The sequence below is a fragment of the Talpa occidentalis genome, unplaced genomic scaffold (assembly GCF_014898055.3).
Source record: "Talpa occidentalis isolate TD23 unplaced genomic scaffold, MPIMG_talOcc4v2.1 talOcc4.4, whole genome shotgun sequence".
NCBI classification, from domain to species: domain Eukaryota; kingdom Metazoa; phylum Chordata; class Mammalia; order Eulipotyphla; family Talpidae; genus Talpa; species Talpa occidentalis.
The window spans coordinates 133,460,217-133,478,744 of NW_023604295.1; the positions used below are offsets into that span (position 1 = coordinate 133,460,217).

At 32.5% G+C, this 18,528-nt stretch overlaps 1 protein-coding gene and 1 long non-coding RNA gene across 2 annotated transcripts; both read left to right on the forward strand.

Annotated features, from left to right (window-relative positions):
- Nucleotides 1-308: 308 nt before the first annotated feature.
- On the forward strand, nucleotides 309-12,819 carry LOC119258255 (probable ATP-dependent RNA helicase DDX60). Its single transcript, XM_037526694.2, has 9 exons — nucleotides 309-413; nucleotides 740-1,081; nucleotides 2,297-2,416; nucleotides 3,221-3,391; nucleotides 7,285-7,443; nucleotides 9,517-9,658; nucleotides 11,267-11,419; nucleotides 12,360-12,462; nucleotides 12,717-12,819. The coding sequence occupies exons 1-9, from the start codon at nucleotides 309-311 to the stop codon at nucleotides 12,817-12,819; spliced, it is 1,398 nt and encodes a 465-aa protein (XP_037382591.2).
- A 2,603-nt stretch (nucleotides 12,820-15,422) lies between these two features.
- LOC129146693 (uncharacterized) lies at nucleotides 15,423-18,527 on the forward strand. Its single transcript, XR_008553726.1, has 3 exons — nucleotides 15,423-15,523; nucleotides 17,616-17,689; nucleotides 18,381-18,527. It is a non-coding gene; the product is annotated as an uncharacterized LOC129146693 (long non-coding RNA).
- Nucleotide 18,528: the final 1 nt, after the last annotated feature.

Consider the following 18,528-nt stretch of genomic DNA (forward strand, 5'->3'; position numbering starts at 1 on the left):
AATGCAGTTTTCTGTAGAATAAATCAGATCTTTTGCTGAGGGATTATTCTATTACTAGATGGGAATGCCTTGGATTGTTGTTACTGAAATATGGAATTTTATAATTGTTTTTCTTTAAATTTCTGAAGCTAGAAGAAAATTTGAATAACCAATTGAATGTGAAATTATCTCTCAAATTATCATTTTTAAAAATTTGTATTATGTGTTTTATGTTTTTATTCAGCATGGTTAGCTTGCTTAAAGACTTTGTTGAATCTGAATTTTTTTTGATTGATGGAGATTCATTATTCGTTGCTTGTATTTCAAATATGACCTTAAAAAGAGGACAAACTCTTCACTTCTTCTATCTTGTGGAAAAATTTCTGCATGATTTTATTCAGAAGGACGCAAAATTTGTTGTAGTTTTTTTTAAGGTAAAAAGCATTTAATTTTCCACTCTTGTAGAGTCTAAGAAAAAAATTAATAATCATTTTAAAATTTTATCATTTACTCTTTTTCTCTCTCAGCAAAATTATATCTCAAGTTTTTATTAGTAGGAAATTATACAATGTATTATCAATAGGAAATTAGTGAGTGAATATTTATAAACATTTCTGCAGGAAGCTGAAAAATACGTTTTAATCACCTTGAACTTCTTCTGTATAATGTTAATACAATTTATACACAATACTAATCTTTAGGAAAATTTCTAGTTACTCTGTTTTATCTCTAAGGTTAACATTTGTTTCTTTTTCTACAGGATGCAGAAAATTTATACATTAAATCCCCCGAACTCCAGGCCCTTCGTACCACACTGATTCAACATTTAGAGAAAAATACTGATGTCACAATTCGTACAGAATTTTCCAATTGCCTGTCTCCAGAATGGGAAATATTTCTTACAGAATGTTATCCATTTTACCTAATTGTCTTAGAAAAGGGACTAACATCTCATCAAACAGATTTTTTACACATTTTTATCCTTCATGCTCTTCAGAAGAAAATCAATATTGTACTACCTTTGGGATTGGAGTCAGATGTCCTGAGAATTTATGGATTTTGTGCCTTTAGTAGCTATTCGCACCAAGCATATTTTGAAAAGGTAAGTTAGGTTAAATTGCCTAGAAAAAAAATAAGTAATGGAAAAAATTAACCAATTGCATACCCTTTAATTGAAAAGGTTGGGCGTGGGGAGACTCTGGAGTGTTCCAACGTAGAGAAAGAGGGAGGCTTTTTTTTTTTTTTTTTTTTTTAAATATGGTTTTATCAGGAGAAAGGATTAAGTCTTGCTATGGGCCATTTTGAGAGACAGGGAGGAAAAGTATTGGCTACATAAATGTAAAGAGAACAACAGGGAGGAACAATTCAGAGGGTTCAAAGATAAGTGAGGACCACAGAGGAAATTTCTCAGTTGATGTCTTGTATATAAAAAACATGTATGTATGTATCCACACATTCCTATACACACCCATTTATAAACTCTCATATGTCACATGTATATTTTTGTGTATATATTTTAAGCTTACTTAAAGACTGTTGAGTCTGGGATACTTTTTTGTCTGTACTCTTACTTTTAAAATTAAGAGAGAGAAAATATTTTTACCATCTTATTTTTGAGTATATATATATATATGTATTTTAAGATTTATTTATTTATTTATACAAGCACTGGGTACAGTCAGAAGCACAGGAGGGTGAGAGAATTCACCAGAGCCAGAGTAGGGAACAGAACAGGCAGACTGACGAAATACACTGCTGAGGGGAGCAGCGGGCGAGGCAGGAGAGGTCTGTCATGCTATGTGGGACCCTCGCCAGTGGCTGGGGATCGAACTGGTGCTGCAGAGGCTGCGGGCAGCTTCGCAGCCCAGCGCTCAACTGCTGCGCCACCAGGGAAGGCCCCTTATTTTTGAGTATATTCATGAAAATATTTTAAGTAGTTGCACCATTAAAAATAGACAGTTATGTATATTAAGGATTGAGAACCTCACTAAACAGTTTTTTTTTTTCTTTCATTTTAAAAATAGGACAAAAGATCAGTGTGGAGCAATATAAAATACTACTACTAATACTAAGACTTGTATTTTCTTAGTGGTTGGTTTTATTAAAAATAAATGCACTATAGCATTTTATATCCTAATTACCTCAGAAATGAATAGTTCAAACAAAAGGAAAGTCTATTTTACGAATTTACTGATTTTTATGTTTTTTCTATAACCAAATGATTATGAATGTCATTTTCCATCTTGTGTTTAGTTTACCTAGAGGTTTGCAATGTGCATTTTTTTGAACCAGATTTACTTATGTGATTGTTTTATAGCATGAGAAACAACTACATGACTTACACGAGTGCATAACAGACTATTGCCAAAAGTCACAGGAAACAGAAATACTTCTGTGTGATCATTTGAAACTAAATTTGGAAGACTTGCGGAAAGAGGTAATAATACATGGCAACTGAAGTTCAATCTCTAGGAAACATACTGTTAATGATTTGTTGCTTCTTGAACACACATGCTTCCTCTACAAGCTTTCATGTACTCACTGATTTTGTAGATTTGCATCTTTGGGATATGTTCTTCAAATTGCACAGCACTGTGACAAAATTTATTGTACTAAACTGTAGGTGTTTCATACAAAAATCTTTGTACAAAATACACAATACAATAGGAGGAAGATTACTGCTATGATAATTTTAAGATCTCAAACTTTTATTTTTGCAATTTGTGCAGTGATGACTGGATAATCACATTTTTACAAAATAGGAATTTTTCAATTTCCTGGGGAGGAATGGTATCTGTGTAGCTAGTAGGTGGGAGTTAATTGATCCTTTGGTTATTTCTCATGAGGAACATGACCTAAGTCAGTGGTTATGTTACCCAGCTGACTTCTCCAAACATGCCATTTGACATTGTTTTCCTTTCTATAGGTTATTCTTTTTGGAAACCTAGGTATGAAGTGATGTAGTGACCAGGATCATAGGACTCTGGAATCAGTATGCTTACATGCAGGATATTTAGTTTCCCCAGCAGTCTGTTGGATACCTCCATGTGAACTTTTAATAGTCATTGCAAAGCTATCAAAGCTTAAATAGACCTTTATCCTAAACTCATTTCATTGGAGCCTCCCTGCTGTCAGTTAACGGCATGTCTGTTCCTTTGGTTGTTCAGTACAAAAACTGCGGGGGTTTCTTTGACTTCACTCTTTCCCTCATAAACTTAAAAACTATTTTGTTTTATTTCAGATACATGAAACCTTGTCCTTACTTCACAACCTGTGGCCAGAAGGAGCTGATATAAGATGTATAGTCTGTGCTGTTTCATGCTCTGTGACACTTAAATTCTGTGAAAAAATGCTACCTTATGCACAAGACTATGAAAACCTAAACACAAACACAGAAAATGACAGCACCCAGGTGGGATTCTTTCAAATATTAATTTAATTATTTAATGCTACTTCTAAAGATGTAGAAATGCTTACAACTTGTAGCTATAGATGTAAACTCATTATCAAATAGGAAATGTGTGCTTGTCATGTCTATGTTGGCTAAATATTGAAATAAATGCATAACCTTTTTGATTTTATTTATTGGTTTAAATTGTATTTTTTAAAATTGAGATAGTGTTGGTTTATAGTACTGTTTATGAATTAGGGGTATAGGTTCATACTTCTTCAGATGTGTGCTACCACACCATGTCCACCATCTAAGCACACTTAATCCTCTATTATAGGCCATTAAACCTCTCCCTATTTTGTCCCCCCTACTTCTTTCCAGAAGCCTCAGTTCTATAGTCAGATTTGTAAGGTTTGTTTTGTCTGTTTCTTTATAGTCCACATAAGTGAAACATCTGGAGTTTATTTCTCCTTATGACCTATTTCACTTAGCATCATTCCCTCCAGTTCTATCCAGGCTGTCACAAATGGCAACAATTCATTTTTTTCCCCCATAGCTGACTAGCATTTCATTGTGTATATATATCATATCATATTAATCCACTCATCTGTCCTTTGACACTTGTTTCCCTCTCTTGGCTGTTGTCAATAGTGCTGTAACACTATGTATCTTTTTAAATTAGTATTTTTTGTATTGTTAGAATAGACACCTAGGAATGGAATTGTTGCATAATCTGGTAGATTTGTTTTTAATATTTTGAGACATTTCCATACTGTTTTCCATTGTAGCTGGACCAGTCTGTATTTTTGTTTTAGTGATCATTTCTTTTTCGTGCAAAAGCTTTTTAGTTTGAAGTAACCTAATTTGTGTGTGTGTGTGTGTGTGTGTATATATATATTTAAAGATTTATTTATTTATGCATACAAGAACTGGGGTACAGGCCAGAGGTTCCAGGGTGAGAGGTTTCACCAGAGAGGGAGTGGGAAACAGAACAGGCAGATTGAAATACACTGCTGAGGGGAATAGCAGCTGAGTCAGGAGAGGTCTCCTGCACCATGTGGGTAGCTCTCTGGCTGGGGATCAAACTCATGCTGCAGTAGTTGCAGATAGCTTCATAGGTTGTGTCTTAACCCCTTGTGCCACCAGAGAGGCCCCGATTTGTATATTTTTGCTTTTGTTTCCCTTGCTGTTGGAGTGAATGTCCCAAAGATAACTCTAAGGCCAATGTTACTGTGTTTTGCTGGTTTTCTTCTGTTTTTATGGTTTCAGGTCTTATATCTTTGATCCATTTTGACTTAATTTTTGTATATTGTGTGAGATAGCCTAGTTTCATTCTTTTGCGTGTGACTGTCTAGTTTTCCCAGTACCATTTGTTTAAAAGACCTTCTTTCTTTAATGTATATGCTTTACTGATTTGTTATACATTAACTCTCTTTGTAAGAGTGGGTTTATTTCTAGGTTCTCAGCTCTATTCCATTGATCTCTGTATTTTCAGTCCAGTGCCATTCTGTTTTAATTATAATAGCTTTACAGTATAGTTTGAAATCTAGAAGTGTGATATCATTGTTCTTTTAAGTCAGGATTGCTCTTATAATTTGGAATCCTTTGTGGTTCCATTTACATTTAAGTAGTGTTTGCTCTATTTCTTTGAAGAATGCTAACGAACTCTTGATGGGGATTGCAATAAATCTGTATATTTAGCTTTAGGAGAGATGGTTGTCCTACCATTGTTAATTTTCAGAATTATGAGCAGGGAATATCTATCCATCTCTTTGGGTCTTCTATTATCTTTAATTTCTTTTTAATGATATCTTGTATTTTTCCTTGTTTAGGTCTTTCACCTTCTCTGTTATGTTTATCCCTAGGTATATAATTCATTTGGATGTGATTGTAAATGGTATAGTTTTCTGATTTCTTCCTCTTCTAGTTTGTTATTTGCATATAAAAACACCACCTATTTTGTATATTTGGTAGACTGCCATTCACTAAACTGCTATATTATTTTTTAACAGTTTTTAGGGTTTTCTATATGTATTACCATGTCATCAGCAAATATAGATAGTTTATCTTTTCTTTTCCATTTTGGATTTATTTTACATCTTTCTTTTGCCCAATTGCTCTGCCAGGATTTCTGATGCTATAATGAACAGTAGTGGAGAAAGTGTGTATCCTTGTTTTGTACCTCATCTTTGAGGAAAAGATTTTAGTTTCCCACCACTGAATATGATATTAGATGTGGGTCTTTATTATGTTGAAGTGTGTTCCTTCAATCCCCATTTTATTAAGATTTTATATATCATAAATGGAAACTGAATTTTGTCATTTTCTGTGTATCTAATGATGTGACCTTTGATTTTTATCTTTCTTTTTGTTAATGTGGTGAATTACATTGACTTTTGTAGGCAAGTCATCCCTGAATCCTTAGACTAATTCCACTTCTTCATGATACTAATTTATGATCTTTTTGATGTGGGTTGAATTCAGTTTACTAAGATTTTGGTTAAGGATTTTTGCATATACATTCATTAGGCATATTGGTCTGTAGTTTTCTTTTTTGTGTGATGATGTATTCTAAGTTAGCAATTTTATCTTGATTATGTTATTCCTATCTACTTACTTGTAGAGTTTCTGCTTTTAACTGTCTAGTCACCTTCAATAATCTTTCTTTTGAACTCTTGATAGCTTCACTTCTATGTCTCTTGGTCAGGTCTCATTATCTTAGAAAACCAGGTTATCTAGTTTTATGGACTTATTTATTTAGTTTCTTCCCCAGAAGAAATTCAATATTTCTTTGAATAATTTCTCTGTTCCCATTTCTTACTTCCCCTTCTGGGAAACCCATTATACTTATGTTGCCTCTCTTAATAAAGTCAGATAGTCCATAGTTCTTGATGTGTTTCTTCTTTTTCTTTTTCTCCTTTTTTATATCTTATTTCTCGTCTTTCACCTGGGTCTTTTGTGCATTACTCTCTTCAAGATCATTGCTTTGATCTTCCACTTGTTTTCTTCTGCTTTAAAGCTTTCTCAAGCTGTTTGCTTCCTGAATGTCTATTATTGTCTTATTTAAAGTTTCACTATATATCATCTATTCACTGATTTTATTTCTGAGCTTATTAATTTTTCAAATATTTTTTAGCTTTTCTAAGTTCTCTTGTATCACTTGGACTTGCCTTTTTGCATGTTATCCCTGAATTTCTTTACTATATCAATTTCAAAGGTTTCCTAGTCATATTCCACAAAAAACTTAGCATTTGTAAAAGCTGATAGGAATGGTGCTGCTGATGACCATGCTTATGGCTATGATAAAGATGAAGCTGGATAACTATCTATCTACTGTGTTGCTCAGAACCATTGTTTTCTTTAAAGAATACCAATAATGATGGTGATTTTACTAATAAATAATAACAGCTAGCTTTTTTCTGAATCATTATCATTAATATTAAGAACCATTTTACAAGATGGGTATTGTTATTCAGCTTTGCAGATGACCAAGTGTTAAACAAATTGACTGGGATGCTTAGTATACAGATTGTACTCCAATTCAGACCTGGTCTTTTTCGTAGGAACAAATGTGACAAAGCTTATTACCTTTCTTGTACTGTTGCTTTGAAACTATAGTTAAATAGATATCAAACAGGTGACTATCCTCCATCATTTTACAACATGATTATATTAAATCACAATGAATTTTGTGGGCTATTTATTTTGAAAAACTGATACTCCTAGGCAAAACAGCTAAGTGTAGAGTCTAGAAAAATAAATCATATACTTACTGAAATTTGTCTTTAAATGAAATCAGTGAAAAGAAATCTATCATATGGCAAAATTGTGGATAAGATACTTTAAAATACTGTTATTACATATCTGAATTTTTACATTTCCTATTGATCCTTTTTAAAATTCATGTTTTCCAGGACTTGAAGGAAATACCAACACTACATGAAGTAGCAGATCTTTGCAGAATGCACTGCCTTAGTGTTATTTTCCTTCAACAGTTACCTCTGTCTCAAAGAGCTAAGAGTAGGATCATTACTTGTGTTTGGGATAGAAAGCTTACACCATTTCTAGAAATGGTAAGTGAAGCACAGGAAATTAATAAGTATTGTAAATCAATAAGGTAAAATGTAGAATACATAATGCCTTGCTTTTTGTACGATCACATTTATTTTTGTATGTATTTTAAAAGCTGCTTCTAGGAAACAATACATGTTTCTAGGAAAAATAGTCATATTGTATGTATATATATATATATATATATATATATATATATAAGTGCTCAACAAGAAAAAGTACTTCAACTGCATATAAAATAATGCATAGTCCTAAGAATTCTAAGTAATCATGCAATTTCTTCAAAGAAACAATGCTTTATATGTATATGTATATATATTCATACATATATGTACATATATAGACAGTTATACATATATATTAATGTAGTAGGTAAACACTGATATCAATTACATTTTATATTTTATTATTAATTTAAACAGGAAAAGGAATGTAAAAGATAATTGTCTGCTATTGTGCATCTTTAAAAATCTTAGTTTCTGTATTTAGCATAATGCTACCTAGTCTGATATTTTGTATAGTCTGTTGCAATTATTGGATTAATACCTTAGCTCAAGAAAAATACATAACCTATGAGCATTTTGGAGCAACCTTTATTTAATCAAACTGCACATTATATCATCTCATTTATGAGATTTTAATCCTGTTAAGACTAGAATTATTCCCATTACTTTTAGGATGGTGCAAGACAAAGGGATACTAAATTACATAAAGATAAAACAATGCCATTGCAAGAGATTAAGAAACATTACAAATTAAGGCATAGTTGTGTACTTGTAAAACTGCATTGTTGATTTTATTTAATTAATTTATTTTTTCCCCCACCAAACAGACTCATTTTGGATTTTACTTATTTTTTTCTTTTATGGTCTTCCCCATATTGGATTTTTTTTTTGTTCATTTTCTTTTCTTTTTTTTCCTTTTTTAATTATTTAAAAATTAAAAAAATATATTTTTTACATCATTTCTCATTTTTAAACAATATTTGCTTCCCCCCACCCCCTCAGGTATAGTCCCCATAGAGTTTCCTTCACCAGTGCACCCGTGCACCATCACCTCAGTCCCCTGCTGCTCCCTCCCTCCCTCTGATCCCTCTTCTGCCTCTTCTGCTACAGGATGTCTCTGATTTATAATTGTCTGTTTTTGCTTTGTTGTGTTTTGTACTGTTATTATTTTTTTACACTGATGTCTCATTTGATTCCCCTATTTTCCTGCTATAAGTGAAACCATCCAATATTTTTGCTTTTCATCCTGGCTTACTTCACTGAGCATAATTCCTTCTAGCTCCATCCATGTTGCTGTGAATAGCATGAGTTTATCTTTTTTGATTGCTGAATAATATTCCATTGTGTATATATACCACATTTTCTTGATCCAGTCATCTTTTTTGGGCATTTGGGTTGTTTCCAGGTTTTACCTATTGTAAATAGTGCTGCAACAAAACTAAAAATGGAGCTACCATATGACCCGGCAATTCCACTACTAGGGATCTACCCAAAGGATGCAAAAACATTGATTCAAAAGAACAGCTGTACCCCTATGTTTATTGCAGTACTATTTGCATTGTTGATTTTATTACCTAGTCATTGTCAACTCAGTGGTATTATGCATGCAGATGACATTTCTACTATGTGTTTAAGAAACCCCATCGGGTATGTGAATGTGTTTTATTTGGCCCTTACTCATAAACAACTTTTAATTAAAATTCTGTAGTAATGACAATGAAATACCCACTTTTCTAGTTTGAATCCATTAAGGAATATTTATTGAGCTCAGGGTTGTGATGAGTTCAAAAGAATAATTTCATTTTCAAGCTGTAAGCTACCATGCAGAGTATAACTTAACTATGTTGTTTTATAATGGAAAAACTGCAACATAAATATAATAAGTCATCTGTACATAGTCATTTATTTTTGTCAAATCAGGGAAATTGTCATTATCTTTTGGTATTTACTCTAGTTCTTCTTTCGTAGTATAAGGCATGCATCCTATTGAGGGATACAAATAAGACCTCAACATTCTGGTGAGCTATTATTGTATTAGAATAAGCCCCTCTGCTTCTTTTTTCCCCCCAGCTAATGAAAAATAGATTTTTCATCCTAAAGCAATTAAAGGTTAAAGATGATTGGAAAGTGGATTTTGCTGGCCTACCTGACTTAACTGATAATATGTTATGGAAAAACATTGCTTATTACTATGAAGTTGAATATACAAGAGGTATGTTTTAGTTGTTTTTTGTTCATTTTTTGGTGGGTAGGTAAGAGTTGTGTCTGACTAATAATGGCAATGGGCTATTTATCAGTTAAATGCAATTGGATAGGAAGTTTTCTAGCAGATTATTTCATGAGACGTCTGCATTTTTACTAGAGGTAAAAATTCCTTTTTTCAAAATTAACAATGAGCTAATGATCAGCTATTTTGCGGGAAAATGGAGAGTAAATTAAAGGGAACAAAGAAGCTATCCCAGAACACCGTGATGTTGCCTTTTATTATGTTTTTTTTTTCATATTTCAAATGTGTTATAAAATGGCACAAGAGTTTTGGTGTCAATTATTTTTAACAAGGCATTGTTCCTGTGGAAACTGAAAAAGAGTGTCAGATTGGAGTATTTTCTGGAGAAGGGAGATATATGGTGTAGGAGCTCTGCACCCTAATTTGCCTCACTGGGGTATGTCCCCCAGAAAGACCTTCTGAACCCCTCAGAAGGACTCTTAACTCTCCATTTGCCACAATGGAGCCATAAACTGACTTCTAATTGACCCAACTGCTGTGTTTTCTTAATAATAGAACAATTTAAATATGTTTGGGTATTTGATATTAGGGAAGTACTATGAATTTTCTTTGGTGTGATTGTGACATTTTGCTTTTATAAGGGAATATATTTTTAGAAGCTATAAACTGAAGTGTAGGGCTAAACTGTCACATGATGTGTACTATTCACTCTTAAATGGTTCAGAGAAGAAAAGATAAAAAGATGAGGCAAATATGATAAAATTTTCACTGTTGAACTTAAAAGGTGGATTTGTATAATGTAATTCATTATACTATTTTTATAATAGTATTTATTTTATACTATTAGATAGTATTAAACTATTATAATATGTTATACTATTTTATAATAGTGTTATTTATAATAAAATAACACATTGTTTTACTTTTTCTGTATGTTTGCACATTTTACAATCAAAAGAAAAAAAATTTTTTTTAAAGATTTATTTATTTATACAATCACTGGATACAGTCAGAAGCGCGGGAGGGTGAGAGAATTCACCAAAGCCAGAGCGGGGAACAGAACAGGCAGACCAACGAAGTACACTGCTGAGGGGAGCAGCAGGTGGCAGGAGAGGTCTGCGCGCCATGTGGAACCCTCGCCAGCGGCCGGGGATCGAACTGGTGCTGCAGAGGCTGCGGGCAGCTTTGCAGCCCAGCGCTCAACCTCTGTGCCACCAGGGGAGGCCCAAGAAAAATATTTTTAAAAAGAAAAACATACCAGTAACTAAATTTGAAGATGCTTTACTTTCTTATAACAATAGTTATAGCATTAATATGTGCCAAAATCGATTCAGTATTTTTAAGCTTTGTTGATACTCACAGACGAAAACTTAAGTAACAACTTGAGTACTTGTAAAACATAAAGTATGGTTCTCACCCTCCCGTGCTTCTGACTGTACCCAGTGCATGTATAAACAAAACGAACGAACAAACAAACAAATAAATAAATAAAAAGAAAAACATGCCTCTATAAAAAAAAAAAAACATAAAGTATGGTTGACTATCAGTTAGATTTTAATTATTAATTTGAGTATATTTTCTTTTTCTACATAGGAACAAACTTGGAAATGGGTGACACTTTGATGCAGGAATATGTGAAGTTGTGGGGCATAATTGTGACACTATCAGAGATTGACAATGTTGGTGAAGCCATTCCTGTGAGAATAACATCCAGACCGTTTCTTACACAGAAAGGATTGTCTAGAGGTACTGACAATCTTTAAATGTTGACTCACTCAGCACAGAGAGAGAGATTGACAGTATGATACTTGTTCAGAAAATAAACTGGCCTTTATTTAAGTTTTGTTTTTTGGAATGGTTAGTCTTCCTTATTAGTGTCTACAACTTAAACACCTTCTTTGTCATCCCACAGTTTTATTTGTTTCTATAAGTGTGCACACACTCACATACACACATGAGAACACAGGAAAGGAAGCAGCTAACATTTATGAAACACCCATTCTGCCATGTATTGTGCTTTGTCTGGTTTTAGAAAAGCCCTGCTTGTGGTTTTATCAATCTCAATTTACAGATAAAAACTTGGGAAGGTTTTCTTGAGTCATTTAGTGATTTTAGGATAGAGAATAGCTTTGAATTTATGTGAAATTGTGTTTGTCTCCATGTTATGCCTGTCTTACAAATTTCCTATGGAGAAACCAGTTTGAATTTAAGTAGTCCTCAGGAGATTGTAGTTGACAGATTTGACAGTCTATTTATGTAGAAAAATTAGGACTTAAATGAAATATATAAAGTTTCTTTTTAAATGTCAATCAGAGGCAGAGGTTACTCTATTACAATACCATTTTAATATTGGTGATTAAATGTAGGTAATTTTTATTACTAGAGGTAATTTTTATAAGCTTTATAATATTTCTTTTGGTTTATAGAAAAATTGCACATTTTTTACTGTGGTTCAGAATAAATATTTGTCTTTTCTGATTGCATGGTGATTTCCTTCCTGATTTTATTTTTCAAATTCATTCAGCTTCAGTTCAAATTAAATTCTATCTCAGTTGAAGTATTATTTGTTTTGTAATAAATGACACAGATGTTTAGCTTTGCTATTCCAGAAATAGTTGCAGCACAATGTCAGATTATTAGTAGAATTTGATGTTCAGATATTTATTGTATTCTTAATTGCCACCAGGGTCAAAACAAGAAATTCGTCAATCAGAACTCATTCCTCTGAAATCTGAGCTTATAGTAGATTTTGCTGGAGATGTTTTGTCAAAATTATCTTTCCTAAACAGGTATTTATAAAAAAAAAAACTTTTCCTGTTTGTGACATTTGTATTTTCCTATTACTGAATATAGTGAGCTGCTTATTGTTGTATTTGTTGTGAATATATGATTAAAATTTCACACAGGAAGATTAATTTTATGAGAATTTTAGTAATTTTCTCTTGATGTTTGATTATTATGATTTAAAAATATACTTGCATATTTTGAAAACAACTTTCCTTAATTCCTCACAAATATTTCCTTAACATTTATTCTATAATAGATATGACAGGTTCATAATTAAGAAAACAGGTGGCTCGCTTTGGTGGCAGCCAGATATACAGATTAAAGACCAGATGCAGATTAATTATGTACATGAATCTTGAAATCATTAAAAATACTCCAGAGTAAAAAAAAAATTTCCACACACATATCAATATGTGTGAATCTCAAAACCATATTTTTAGTGCAACAAAGCAAGAATGAGGTATTGACTGTGATATCACTTATGTGCAATTTATTAAGTGACAGATATGAAAATGCATGGACATGACTAATGCAGTAGCTGTTACTTTTTAGAAGGGAGAAGAATGATATTTCTGATTAGTATCTAGGAGTCTTGAAATATATCTAATGTTTATTTCTTTAAATAAATAAGGTCTGAAGAAAACCTGAAAAATCATTAGCATATAACAAGTTGAGTGGTCATTCTCTCCATCATTCAATGTTGTGAGTTTAAACATTAGTTTTTTGCTAGTAGTTTTTGAATTTATTTTTTCAACTTTCCTTTTGCTATAAATTCCCCAAATTATATTTTGATTCAATGCTCTGAATCCCTGGTTCTAATTGAAAATCTCTGAGACATCCCAAACTCTATGTGTAAATGCCAAACTTCTAATTTTTTTTGCAGGAACTTAATCTTCCTTCAGTGTCTCTTTCTGCACACTATCTTCTAGTTTCTCAGGCCACAATTTTTGGAATCGTCCTTGACTTCTCTTTTTATTTCTTAGCACATATCTAGATGTCAACCAAACTCACTTCTCTTCCCTCAAAAGAAGGTGGAGTACAACCTTTTCTTCCTTCTGCACAATCTACCATCCTCTCCCATCATTGCAATAGCTTCATAATCGGTCTCTTACTTTCCTGCTTCTGCTCTTGCTTCCTTCACTGTGTTTTCACCGTAATAGCCAGAGCGATCGTGTGTGTGTGTGTGTGTGTGTGTGTGTGTGTGTGTGTGTGTGAAGGGAGAGATATAGGTATCAGGTTACTTCTTTCTGCTTAAAACCTTCCAAGGAGTTCAAATTATTCAGATTAAAAAGGATGTCAAGGATCTCATGTCCTCTGTCTATCCAATTCTCCCTTCCCTTGCACCTCATTTCCTACTAAGCTCTTCCAAGCTCTCTTGCTCTGTGTCTGCATGGACTCCTTTCCTTCCCACAACCGGCCTTATTGAGGTATCATTGATATATAATATTGTGTGTCTTTTTGGTGTACACCATGATGATTTGATACATGTATACATTGCAAAATGATTATTACAGTTACTATTACAAAGTCATAGTACAGTTACTATTAACAAATCCATCACCTTATCTATTGCCCTTTTTTGTGCTGATAACATATAAGATCTACTCTCTTAGCAACTTTCAAGTATAAAAAGCAATATAATATTGTTAACTAAAGTCACCACACTGTACATTACATATCCATAACATAGTCACCTTATATCTGGATGGGGGTATCCTTTAATAACATCTCCCACACCTCCTAACCCTGGCAACCGTCATTCTAATCTCTGATTCTCTAAGGTAAGCTTTTTTTTTTTTTTTTTAAGATACAACATATAGGTGACATACAGTATTTGTCTTTTTCTGATTTATTTCACCTAGCACAATGCCCTCTAAGTCCATGCTTGTTGCCACAACTGGCAGGATTTCTAAGGTCTAAACAATATTCCAGTTTGTGTGTGTGAGTACATGTCATTTTCCTTATGCATTCATTCATCATTTGGGCATGTAGGCCATTTCCGTGTCTTATCTGCTGTATTTCTTGAACATGGCAGCTTAGTTCTCTCCCACCTTATAGTCTTTCTACTTGCTTGAAATATTATATTTGCTTGAAATATTATGATTCAGACAACCTTTAACCCATTGTTCAAACATCTTTTTAGCAAATCCTTCCTGATCATCTTACTTAAAATAATACCATTTCTTCTCTCAGAACTCACTCTCTTGTCTGTCTGCCTTATTTTTTCTCCTTGCTTTTCATCATGTGGCATGGTATATATTTTGTCTTTATATGTCATTGTTGTCTGTAACCCTCTGTTAGTATATAAACTCCACAAAGATTTTTTTTAGGTGTACAACTGGATGGAATACAGTATTGTTAATTATATTTTCACTGTTTTTGTTTTGTTCACTGACATATCCTCAGCATTTAGACTAGCACAGCAAGCTTTTAATGAATATCTTGGAATGAATGAATAGTAGGTCCACGGGTGCCATTTATTCTCTGTCCTTGAAATATTTTATAAGTACCTGCGTACAAGTGCATAAGACAAAATAATCCAGAACAGTCTTTTAATGTCAGAAATACCTTTTATATGTGGGCTATACACACTTAATTATTATTTGTTACCTAATTTGATCCTCTATACAAATAAATTCTTGATTGGTAGTTTTTATCTTTATAAAAATTACAATTCTATAGTCTTCCCACTTCTTGATTATTTCCTTATGGTATATATTATTTCTTTATAGTATATATAGTGTATATATATTTCCTTATGGTATATATTATTATTTCCTTATGATATATATTAAGTTTTTAAAACTTAAAGTTTTAAAAACTTAATATATATAGAAGTTTGGCTTATTTATAATTCAGGATGGAGACCTTGAAATAAGTCATGGCTTAGAGTAACAACTTGAAAAATTGCATGTGTATTTATAATGTATGCCTTTGTTTCTTTCTGCAGTGATGACATGGCTCTTCTAGATCTTTCTAGAAGAGAATTTGATGACTGCAGACCCTGGCGTTCTTTTAAACCTCTCAGTGATGAATTTGAAAGGACCGAGTGCATCAGTAGTGGTAAACAAACTAATATTAAGAAACATTTTCAGCATTCTCATTTAAGAATTGTATCATGTCTATAAGAAGCAATGACTCATTTAAGATTAATGAAGTTTAATTTGTCATATCCTTTTAATTTGTCATATCCTTTAATTTGTCATATCCTTTTCTCCTTTTCTCTCTGATGCCGTAAAATTTCTTTTTTTTTTAATGATTTTTTAAAGAACAGGCAGGTTGACTGAAATACATTACTGAGGGGAGCAGTGGGTAAGACAGGAAAGATCTGCTGTACCATGTGGGTCACCTCCCTGGTCGAGGATCATACTTGTGCTGCAGTGGCTGCGGATAGCTTCATAATGCTGAGACTTAACCCCTTGAGCCACCAGGGAGGCCCTACCATACAAATTTCTGACACCTTTCATTGCAGAACTGAGATGAAGCTAATTCCTATAGTATCAAAAATAAGATTCCATTTCTTAGATTGCTACACTAGCTTATTTACTCTTTTTTTTAATTTTTTTTATTTTTGGGGGTATTTATATTTTATTTATTTATTTTTTTTAAATAATAAATTTTGTTTTTATATTCCCCTTACAATTGCAACCCCCCATTCTGACCCCAATCCCTCTCTTCCCACCCCCACCCCCAAAAAGTGTCTCTGGTTCATAGTTTTTGTTGATTTTGATTTTCACTTTCTTACAGTTATTCATTTTCCTGGTCCCTTATTTAAGTTTTCTAGATCCCTGCTATGAGTGAGACCATCCGGTATTTTTCTTTTTTTTTCTGGCTTATTTTGCTGAGCATGATCCCTTCCAGCGCCATCCATGTTGCTGCAAATTGCATGTGTTTATCTTTTTTGAATGCTGAGTAATATTCCATGGTATATATGTACCACATCTTCTTGATCCAGTCATCTATTTTTGGGCATTTGGGCTGTTTCCAAAGCTTAGCTATTATAAATAGTGCTGCTATAAACATATAAACATGCAGGTGTTCTTTGGAATTGATGTTTCTGTGTCTTTTATTTTTAAAGTTCCTTTAGTTCTTTGTTCTTCTTGGTTAGAAACTTCTGTTGTATTATTTAATAAGATTCAATGTTTTTATTAATCAGGTTATATTGGTCATGTTTGCCCACATTAGTAATTGTATTAATTACTTGTTCTAAAAAATTATTTAGCTATTTTATTTATTGAGTAAAATATCTTAAATATTCAAATAATCTAGTAATTAGGACAGTAAAATATTATGGGCCAATATAGTTTTATAATCTTGGTATTTTCCTGGATTTCAAACTGGTATAGGAACATTATTAAAGGAAAATTAAAAATCATTTACACACATTAGGACTCCTTATGGCATGGAAAATGGCAACCAGCTTAGTGTTGCAGATCTCTGACATAAATGTTCTGCATGTATCCTATATATAGGGTCCTACTGTGTGCCCTGATTTATGCTATTTTCTGGGAGTATAATAGGAAACATGAAAGTTATATTTTCCTGCTCACACAGTTCAGTAGGGAAAGAAGATATTTAAAAAAGCATTACAGAGAGTTATTTTTTAACTTTTCCCTGTTATTAAGGTTTTGACATAACGCATATTTATTTATTTATTAAAAAATTCCTATTAAATTAGCATTGCATTATGTAACTTTATACATTTCAGGTGATTTGTTCTTGACCATATGAGTAATGTCATCAACAATACCATAGAGCTGGAGTTTTTTCTTGTGGTTTTGTTGCACTGGATGAAAGTAGGCATAAGATCATCATTGACTTTTTCTATGGGCTACATTCATATGTCTAGTGTATCGTAATTAAGTGAATATACAAATAAAGGAAGCTGGTCTGGATCCATGATATTGTAATATGACTCAATAATTTGAATTTCTGTATCTCAGTCACTAATATTTCTATAATTAGATTAATGCAAACTTTAAGATTTAGTATCAAAGCCTTTCTCATGAGTCCTCTCTTAATAGAACTCTAATTTATAGATAGCATTGTCAACATATTTTTAATAGCTTGTTTTTAGCCAAATTCAAAGATGCTAAAAGAAGAGAAATACAGGTATTACATCACTTTTATCAAGCCTTTGAAAAATCTTTGACAGGAAGTGGATCAGTAAGCATTGTAAGAGACCGAGCTCAAGAAAATTCTACTGTGCAAAAGATGAGAACAAACCAGGTACAGTCTTGATCTAACAGGGCTCAGTCATGTTTGGGGTGTGGGGGGGTCCTTAGGCTCTATTCTTTTCATGTAAGACTCTCATTAACAATATTCAGCATTGTATATATTTGTGATTTCATGTGTTAGCAAAAGACAAAAATCTCTTAAAAATTTATAATTGTCATAAGAAGTATACTCTACTATGTATCACAAAAGATAAAACAATTTAATCTCTTTAGAAGGCTTATAAAATTAATAAAAGTATAAAGAAGAAACTAAAAATTCTAAGAAAACCTTCACACAAAATTAAGCACTGTTAACATTTTGATACATTTCTCTGTAGATATTTTCCCTTTCATATTTTATTTATTTATTTATCAATTATTGAGGCAATATTGGTTTATAGTACTGTATGTGATTTAGATATACAGGATCATATCCTTTAGATGTATGTTACCCCACCATTCCTACTACCAGCATACCCATAGTCTTCCACAATAGTTCACTGCCCATTCTATTATTAAAAACCTTTTGAAACATAATTAATTACTTGAGACCCTTAATGTCCTATTTGATGTGCTTCTTTCATATTAGGAATGATAAACTAATGACTTGAGATACTAAATATTTCTTGCAAAAATATGTGTTGTTCTGGAAACAATTATTTTAATTGTTGCATTGACATTTTTCTTTTTCTTTATTTTTCAAGACAAATGCAGGAACACATATTGAAAAAAATCAAAAGAGACAGGTGGCAAAAGAAGAAAAAAAAGAGGAAGAAAGATGGAATAACTTGTCCCCAAGTATTATAAATGAAATTAGAGAAAATCCTAATTCTGGCATAAAAAAATTAGAAG

Excerpts from the sequence above, each read along its gene's own strand:
- LOC119258255 (XM_037526694.2), top strand. The coding sequence starts at position 309 with ATGACCTTAAAAAGAGGACAAACTCTTCACTTCTTCTATCTTGTGGAA. Across the intron at positions 2,417-3,220 it reads TGGAAGACTTGCGGAAAGAG|ATACATGAAACCTTGTCCTT; the intron begins GTAATAATACAT and ends GTTTTATTTCAG. Across the intron at positions 7,444-9,516 it reads TTACACCATTTCTAGAAATG|CTAATGAAAAATAGATTTTT; the intron begins GTAAGTGAAGCA and ends TTTTCCCCCCAG.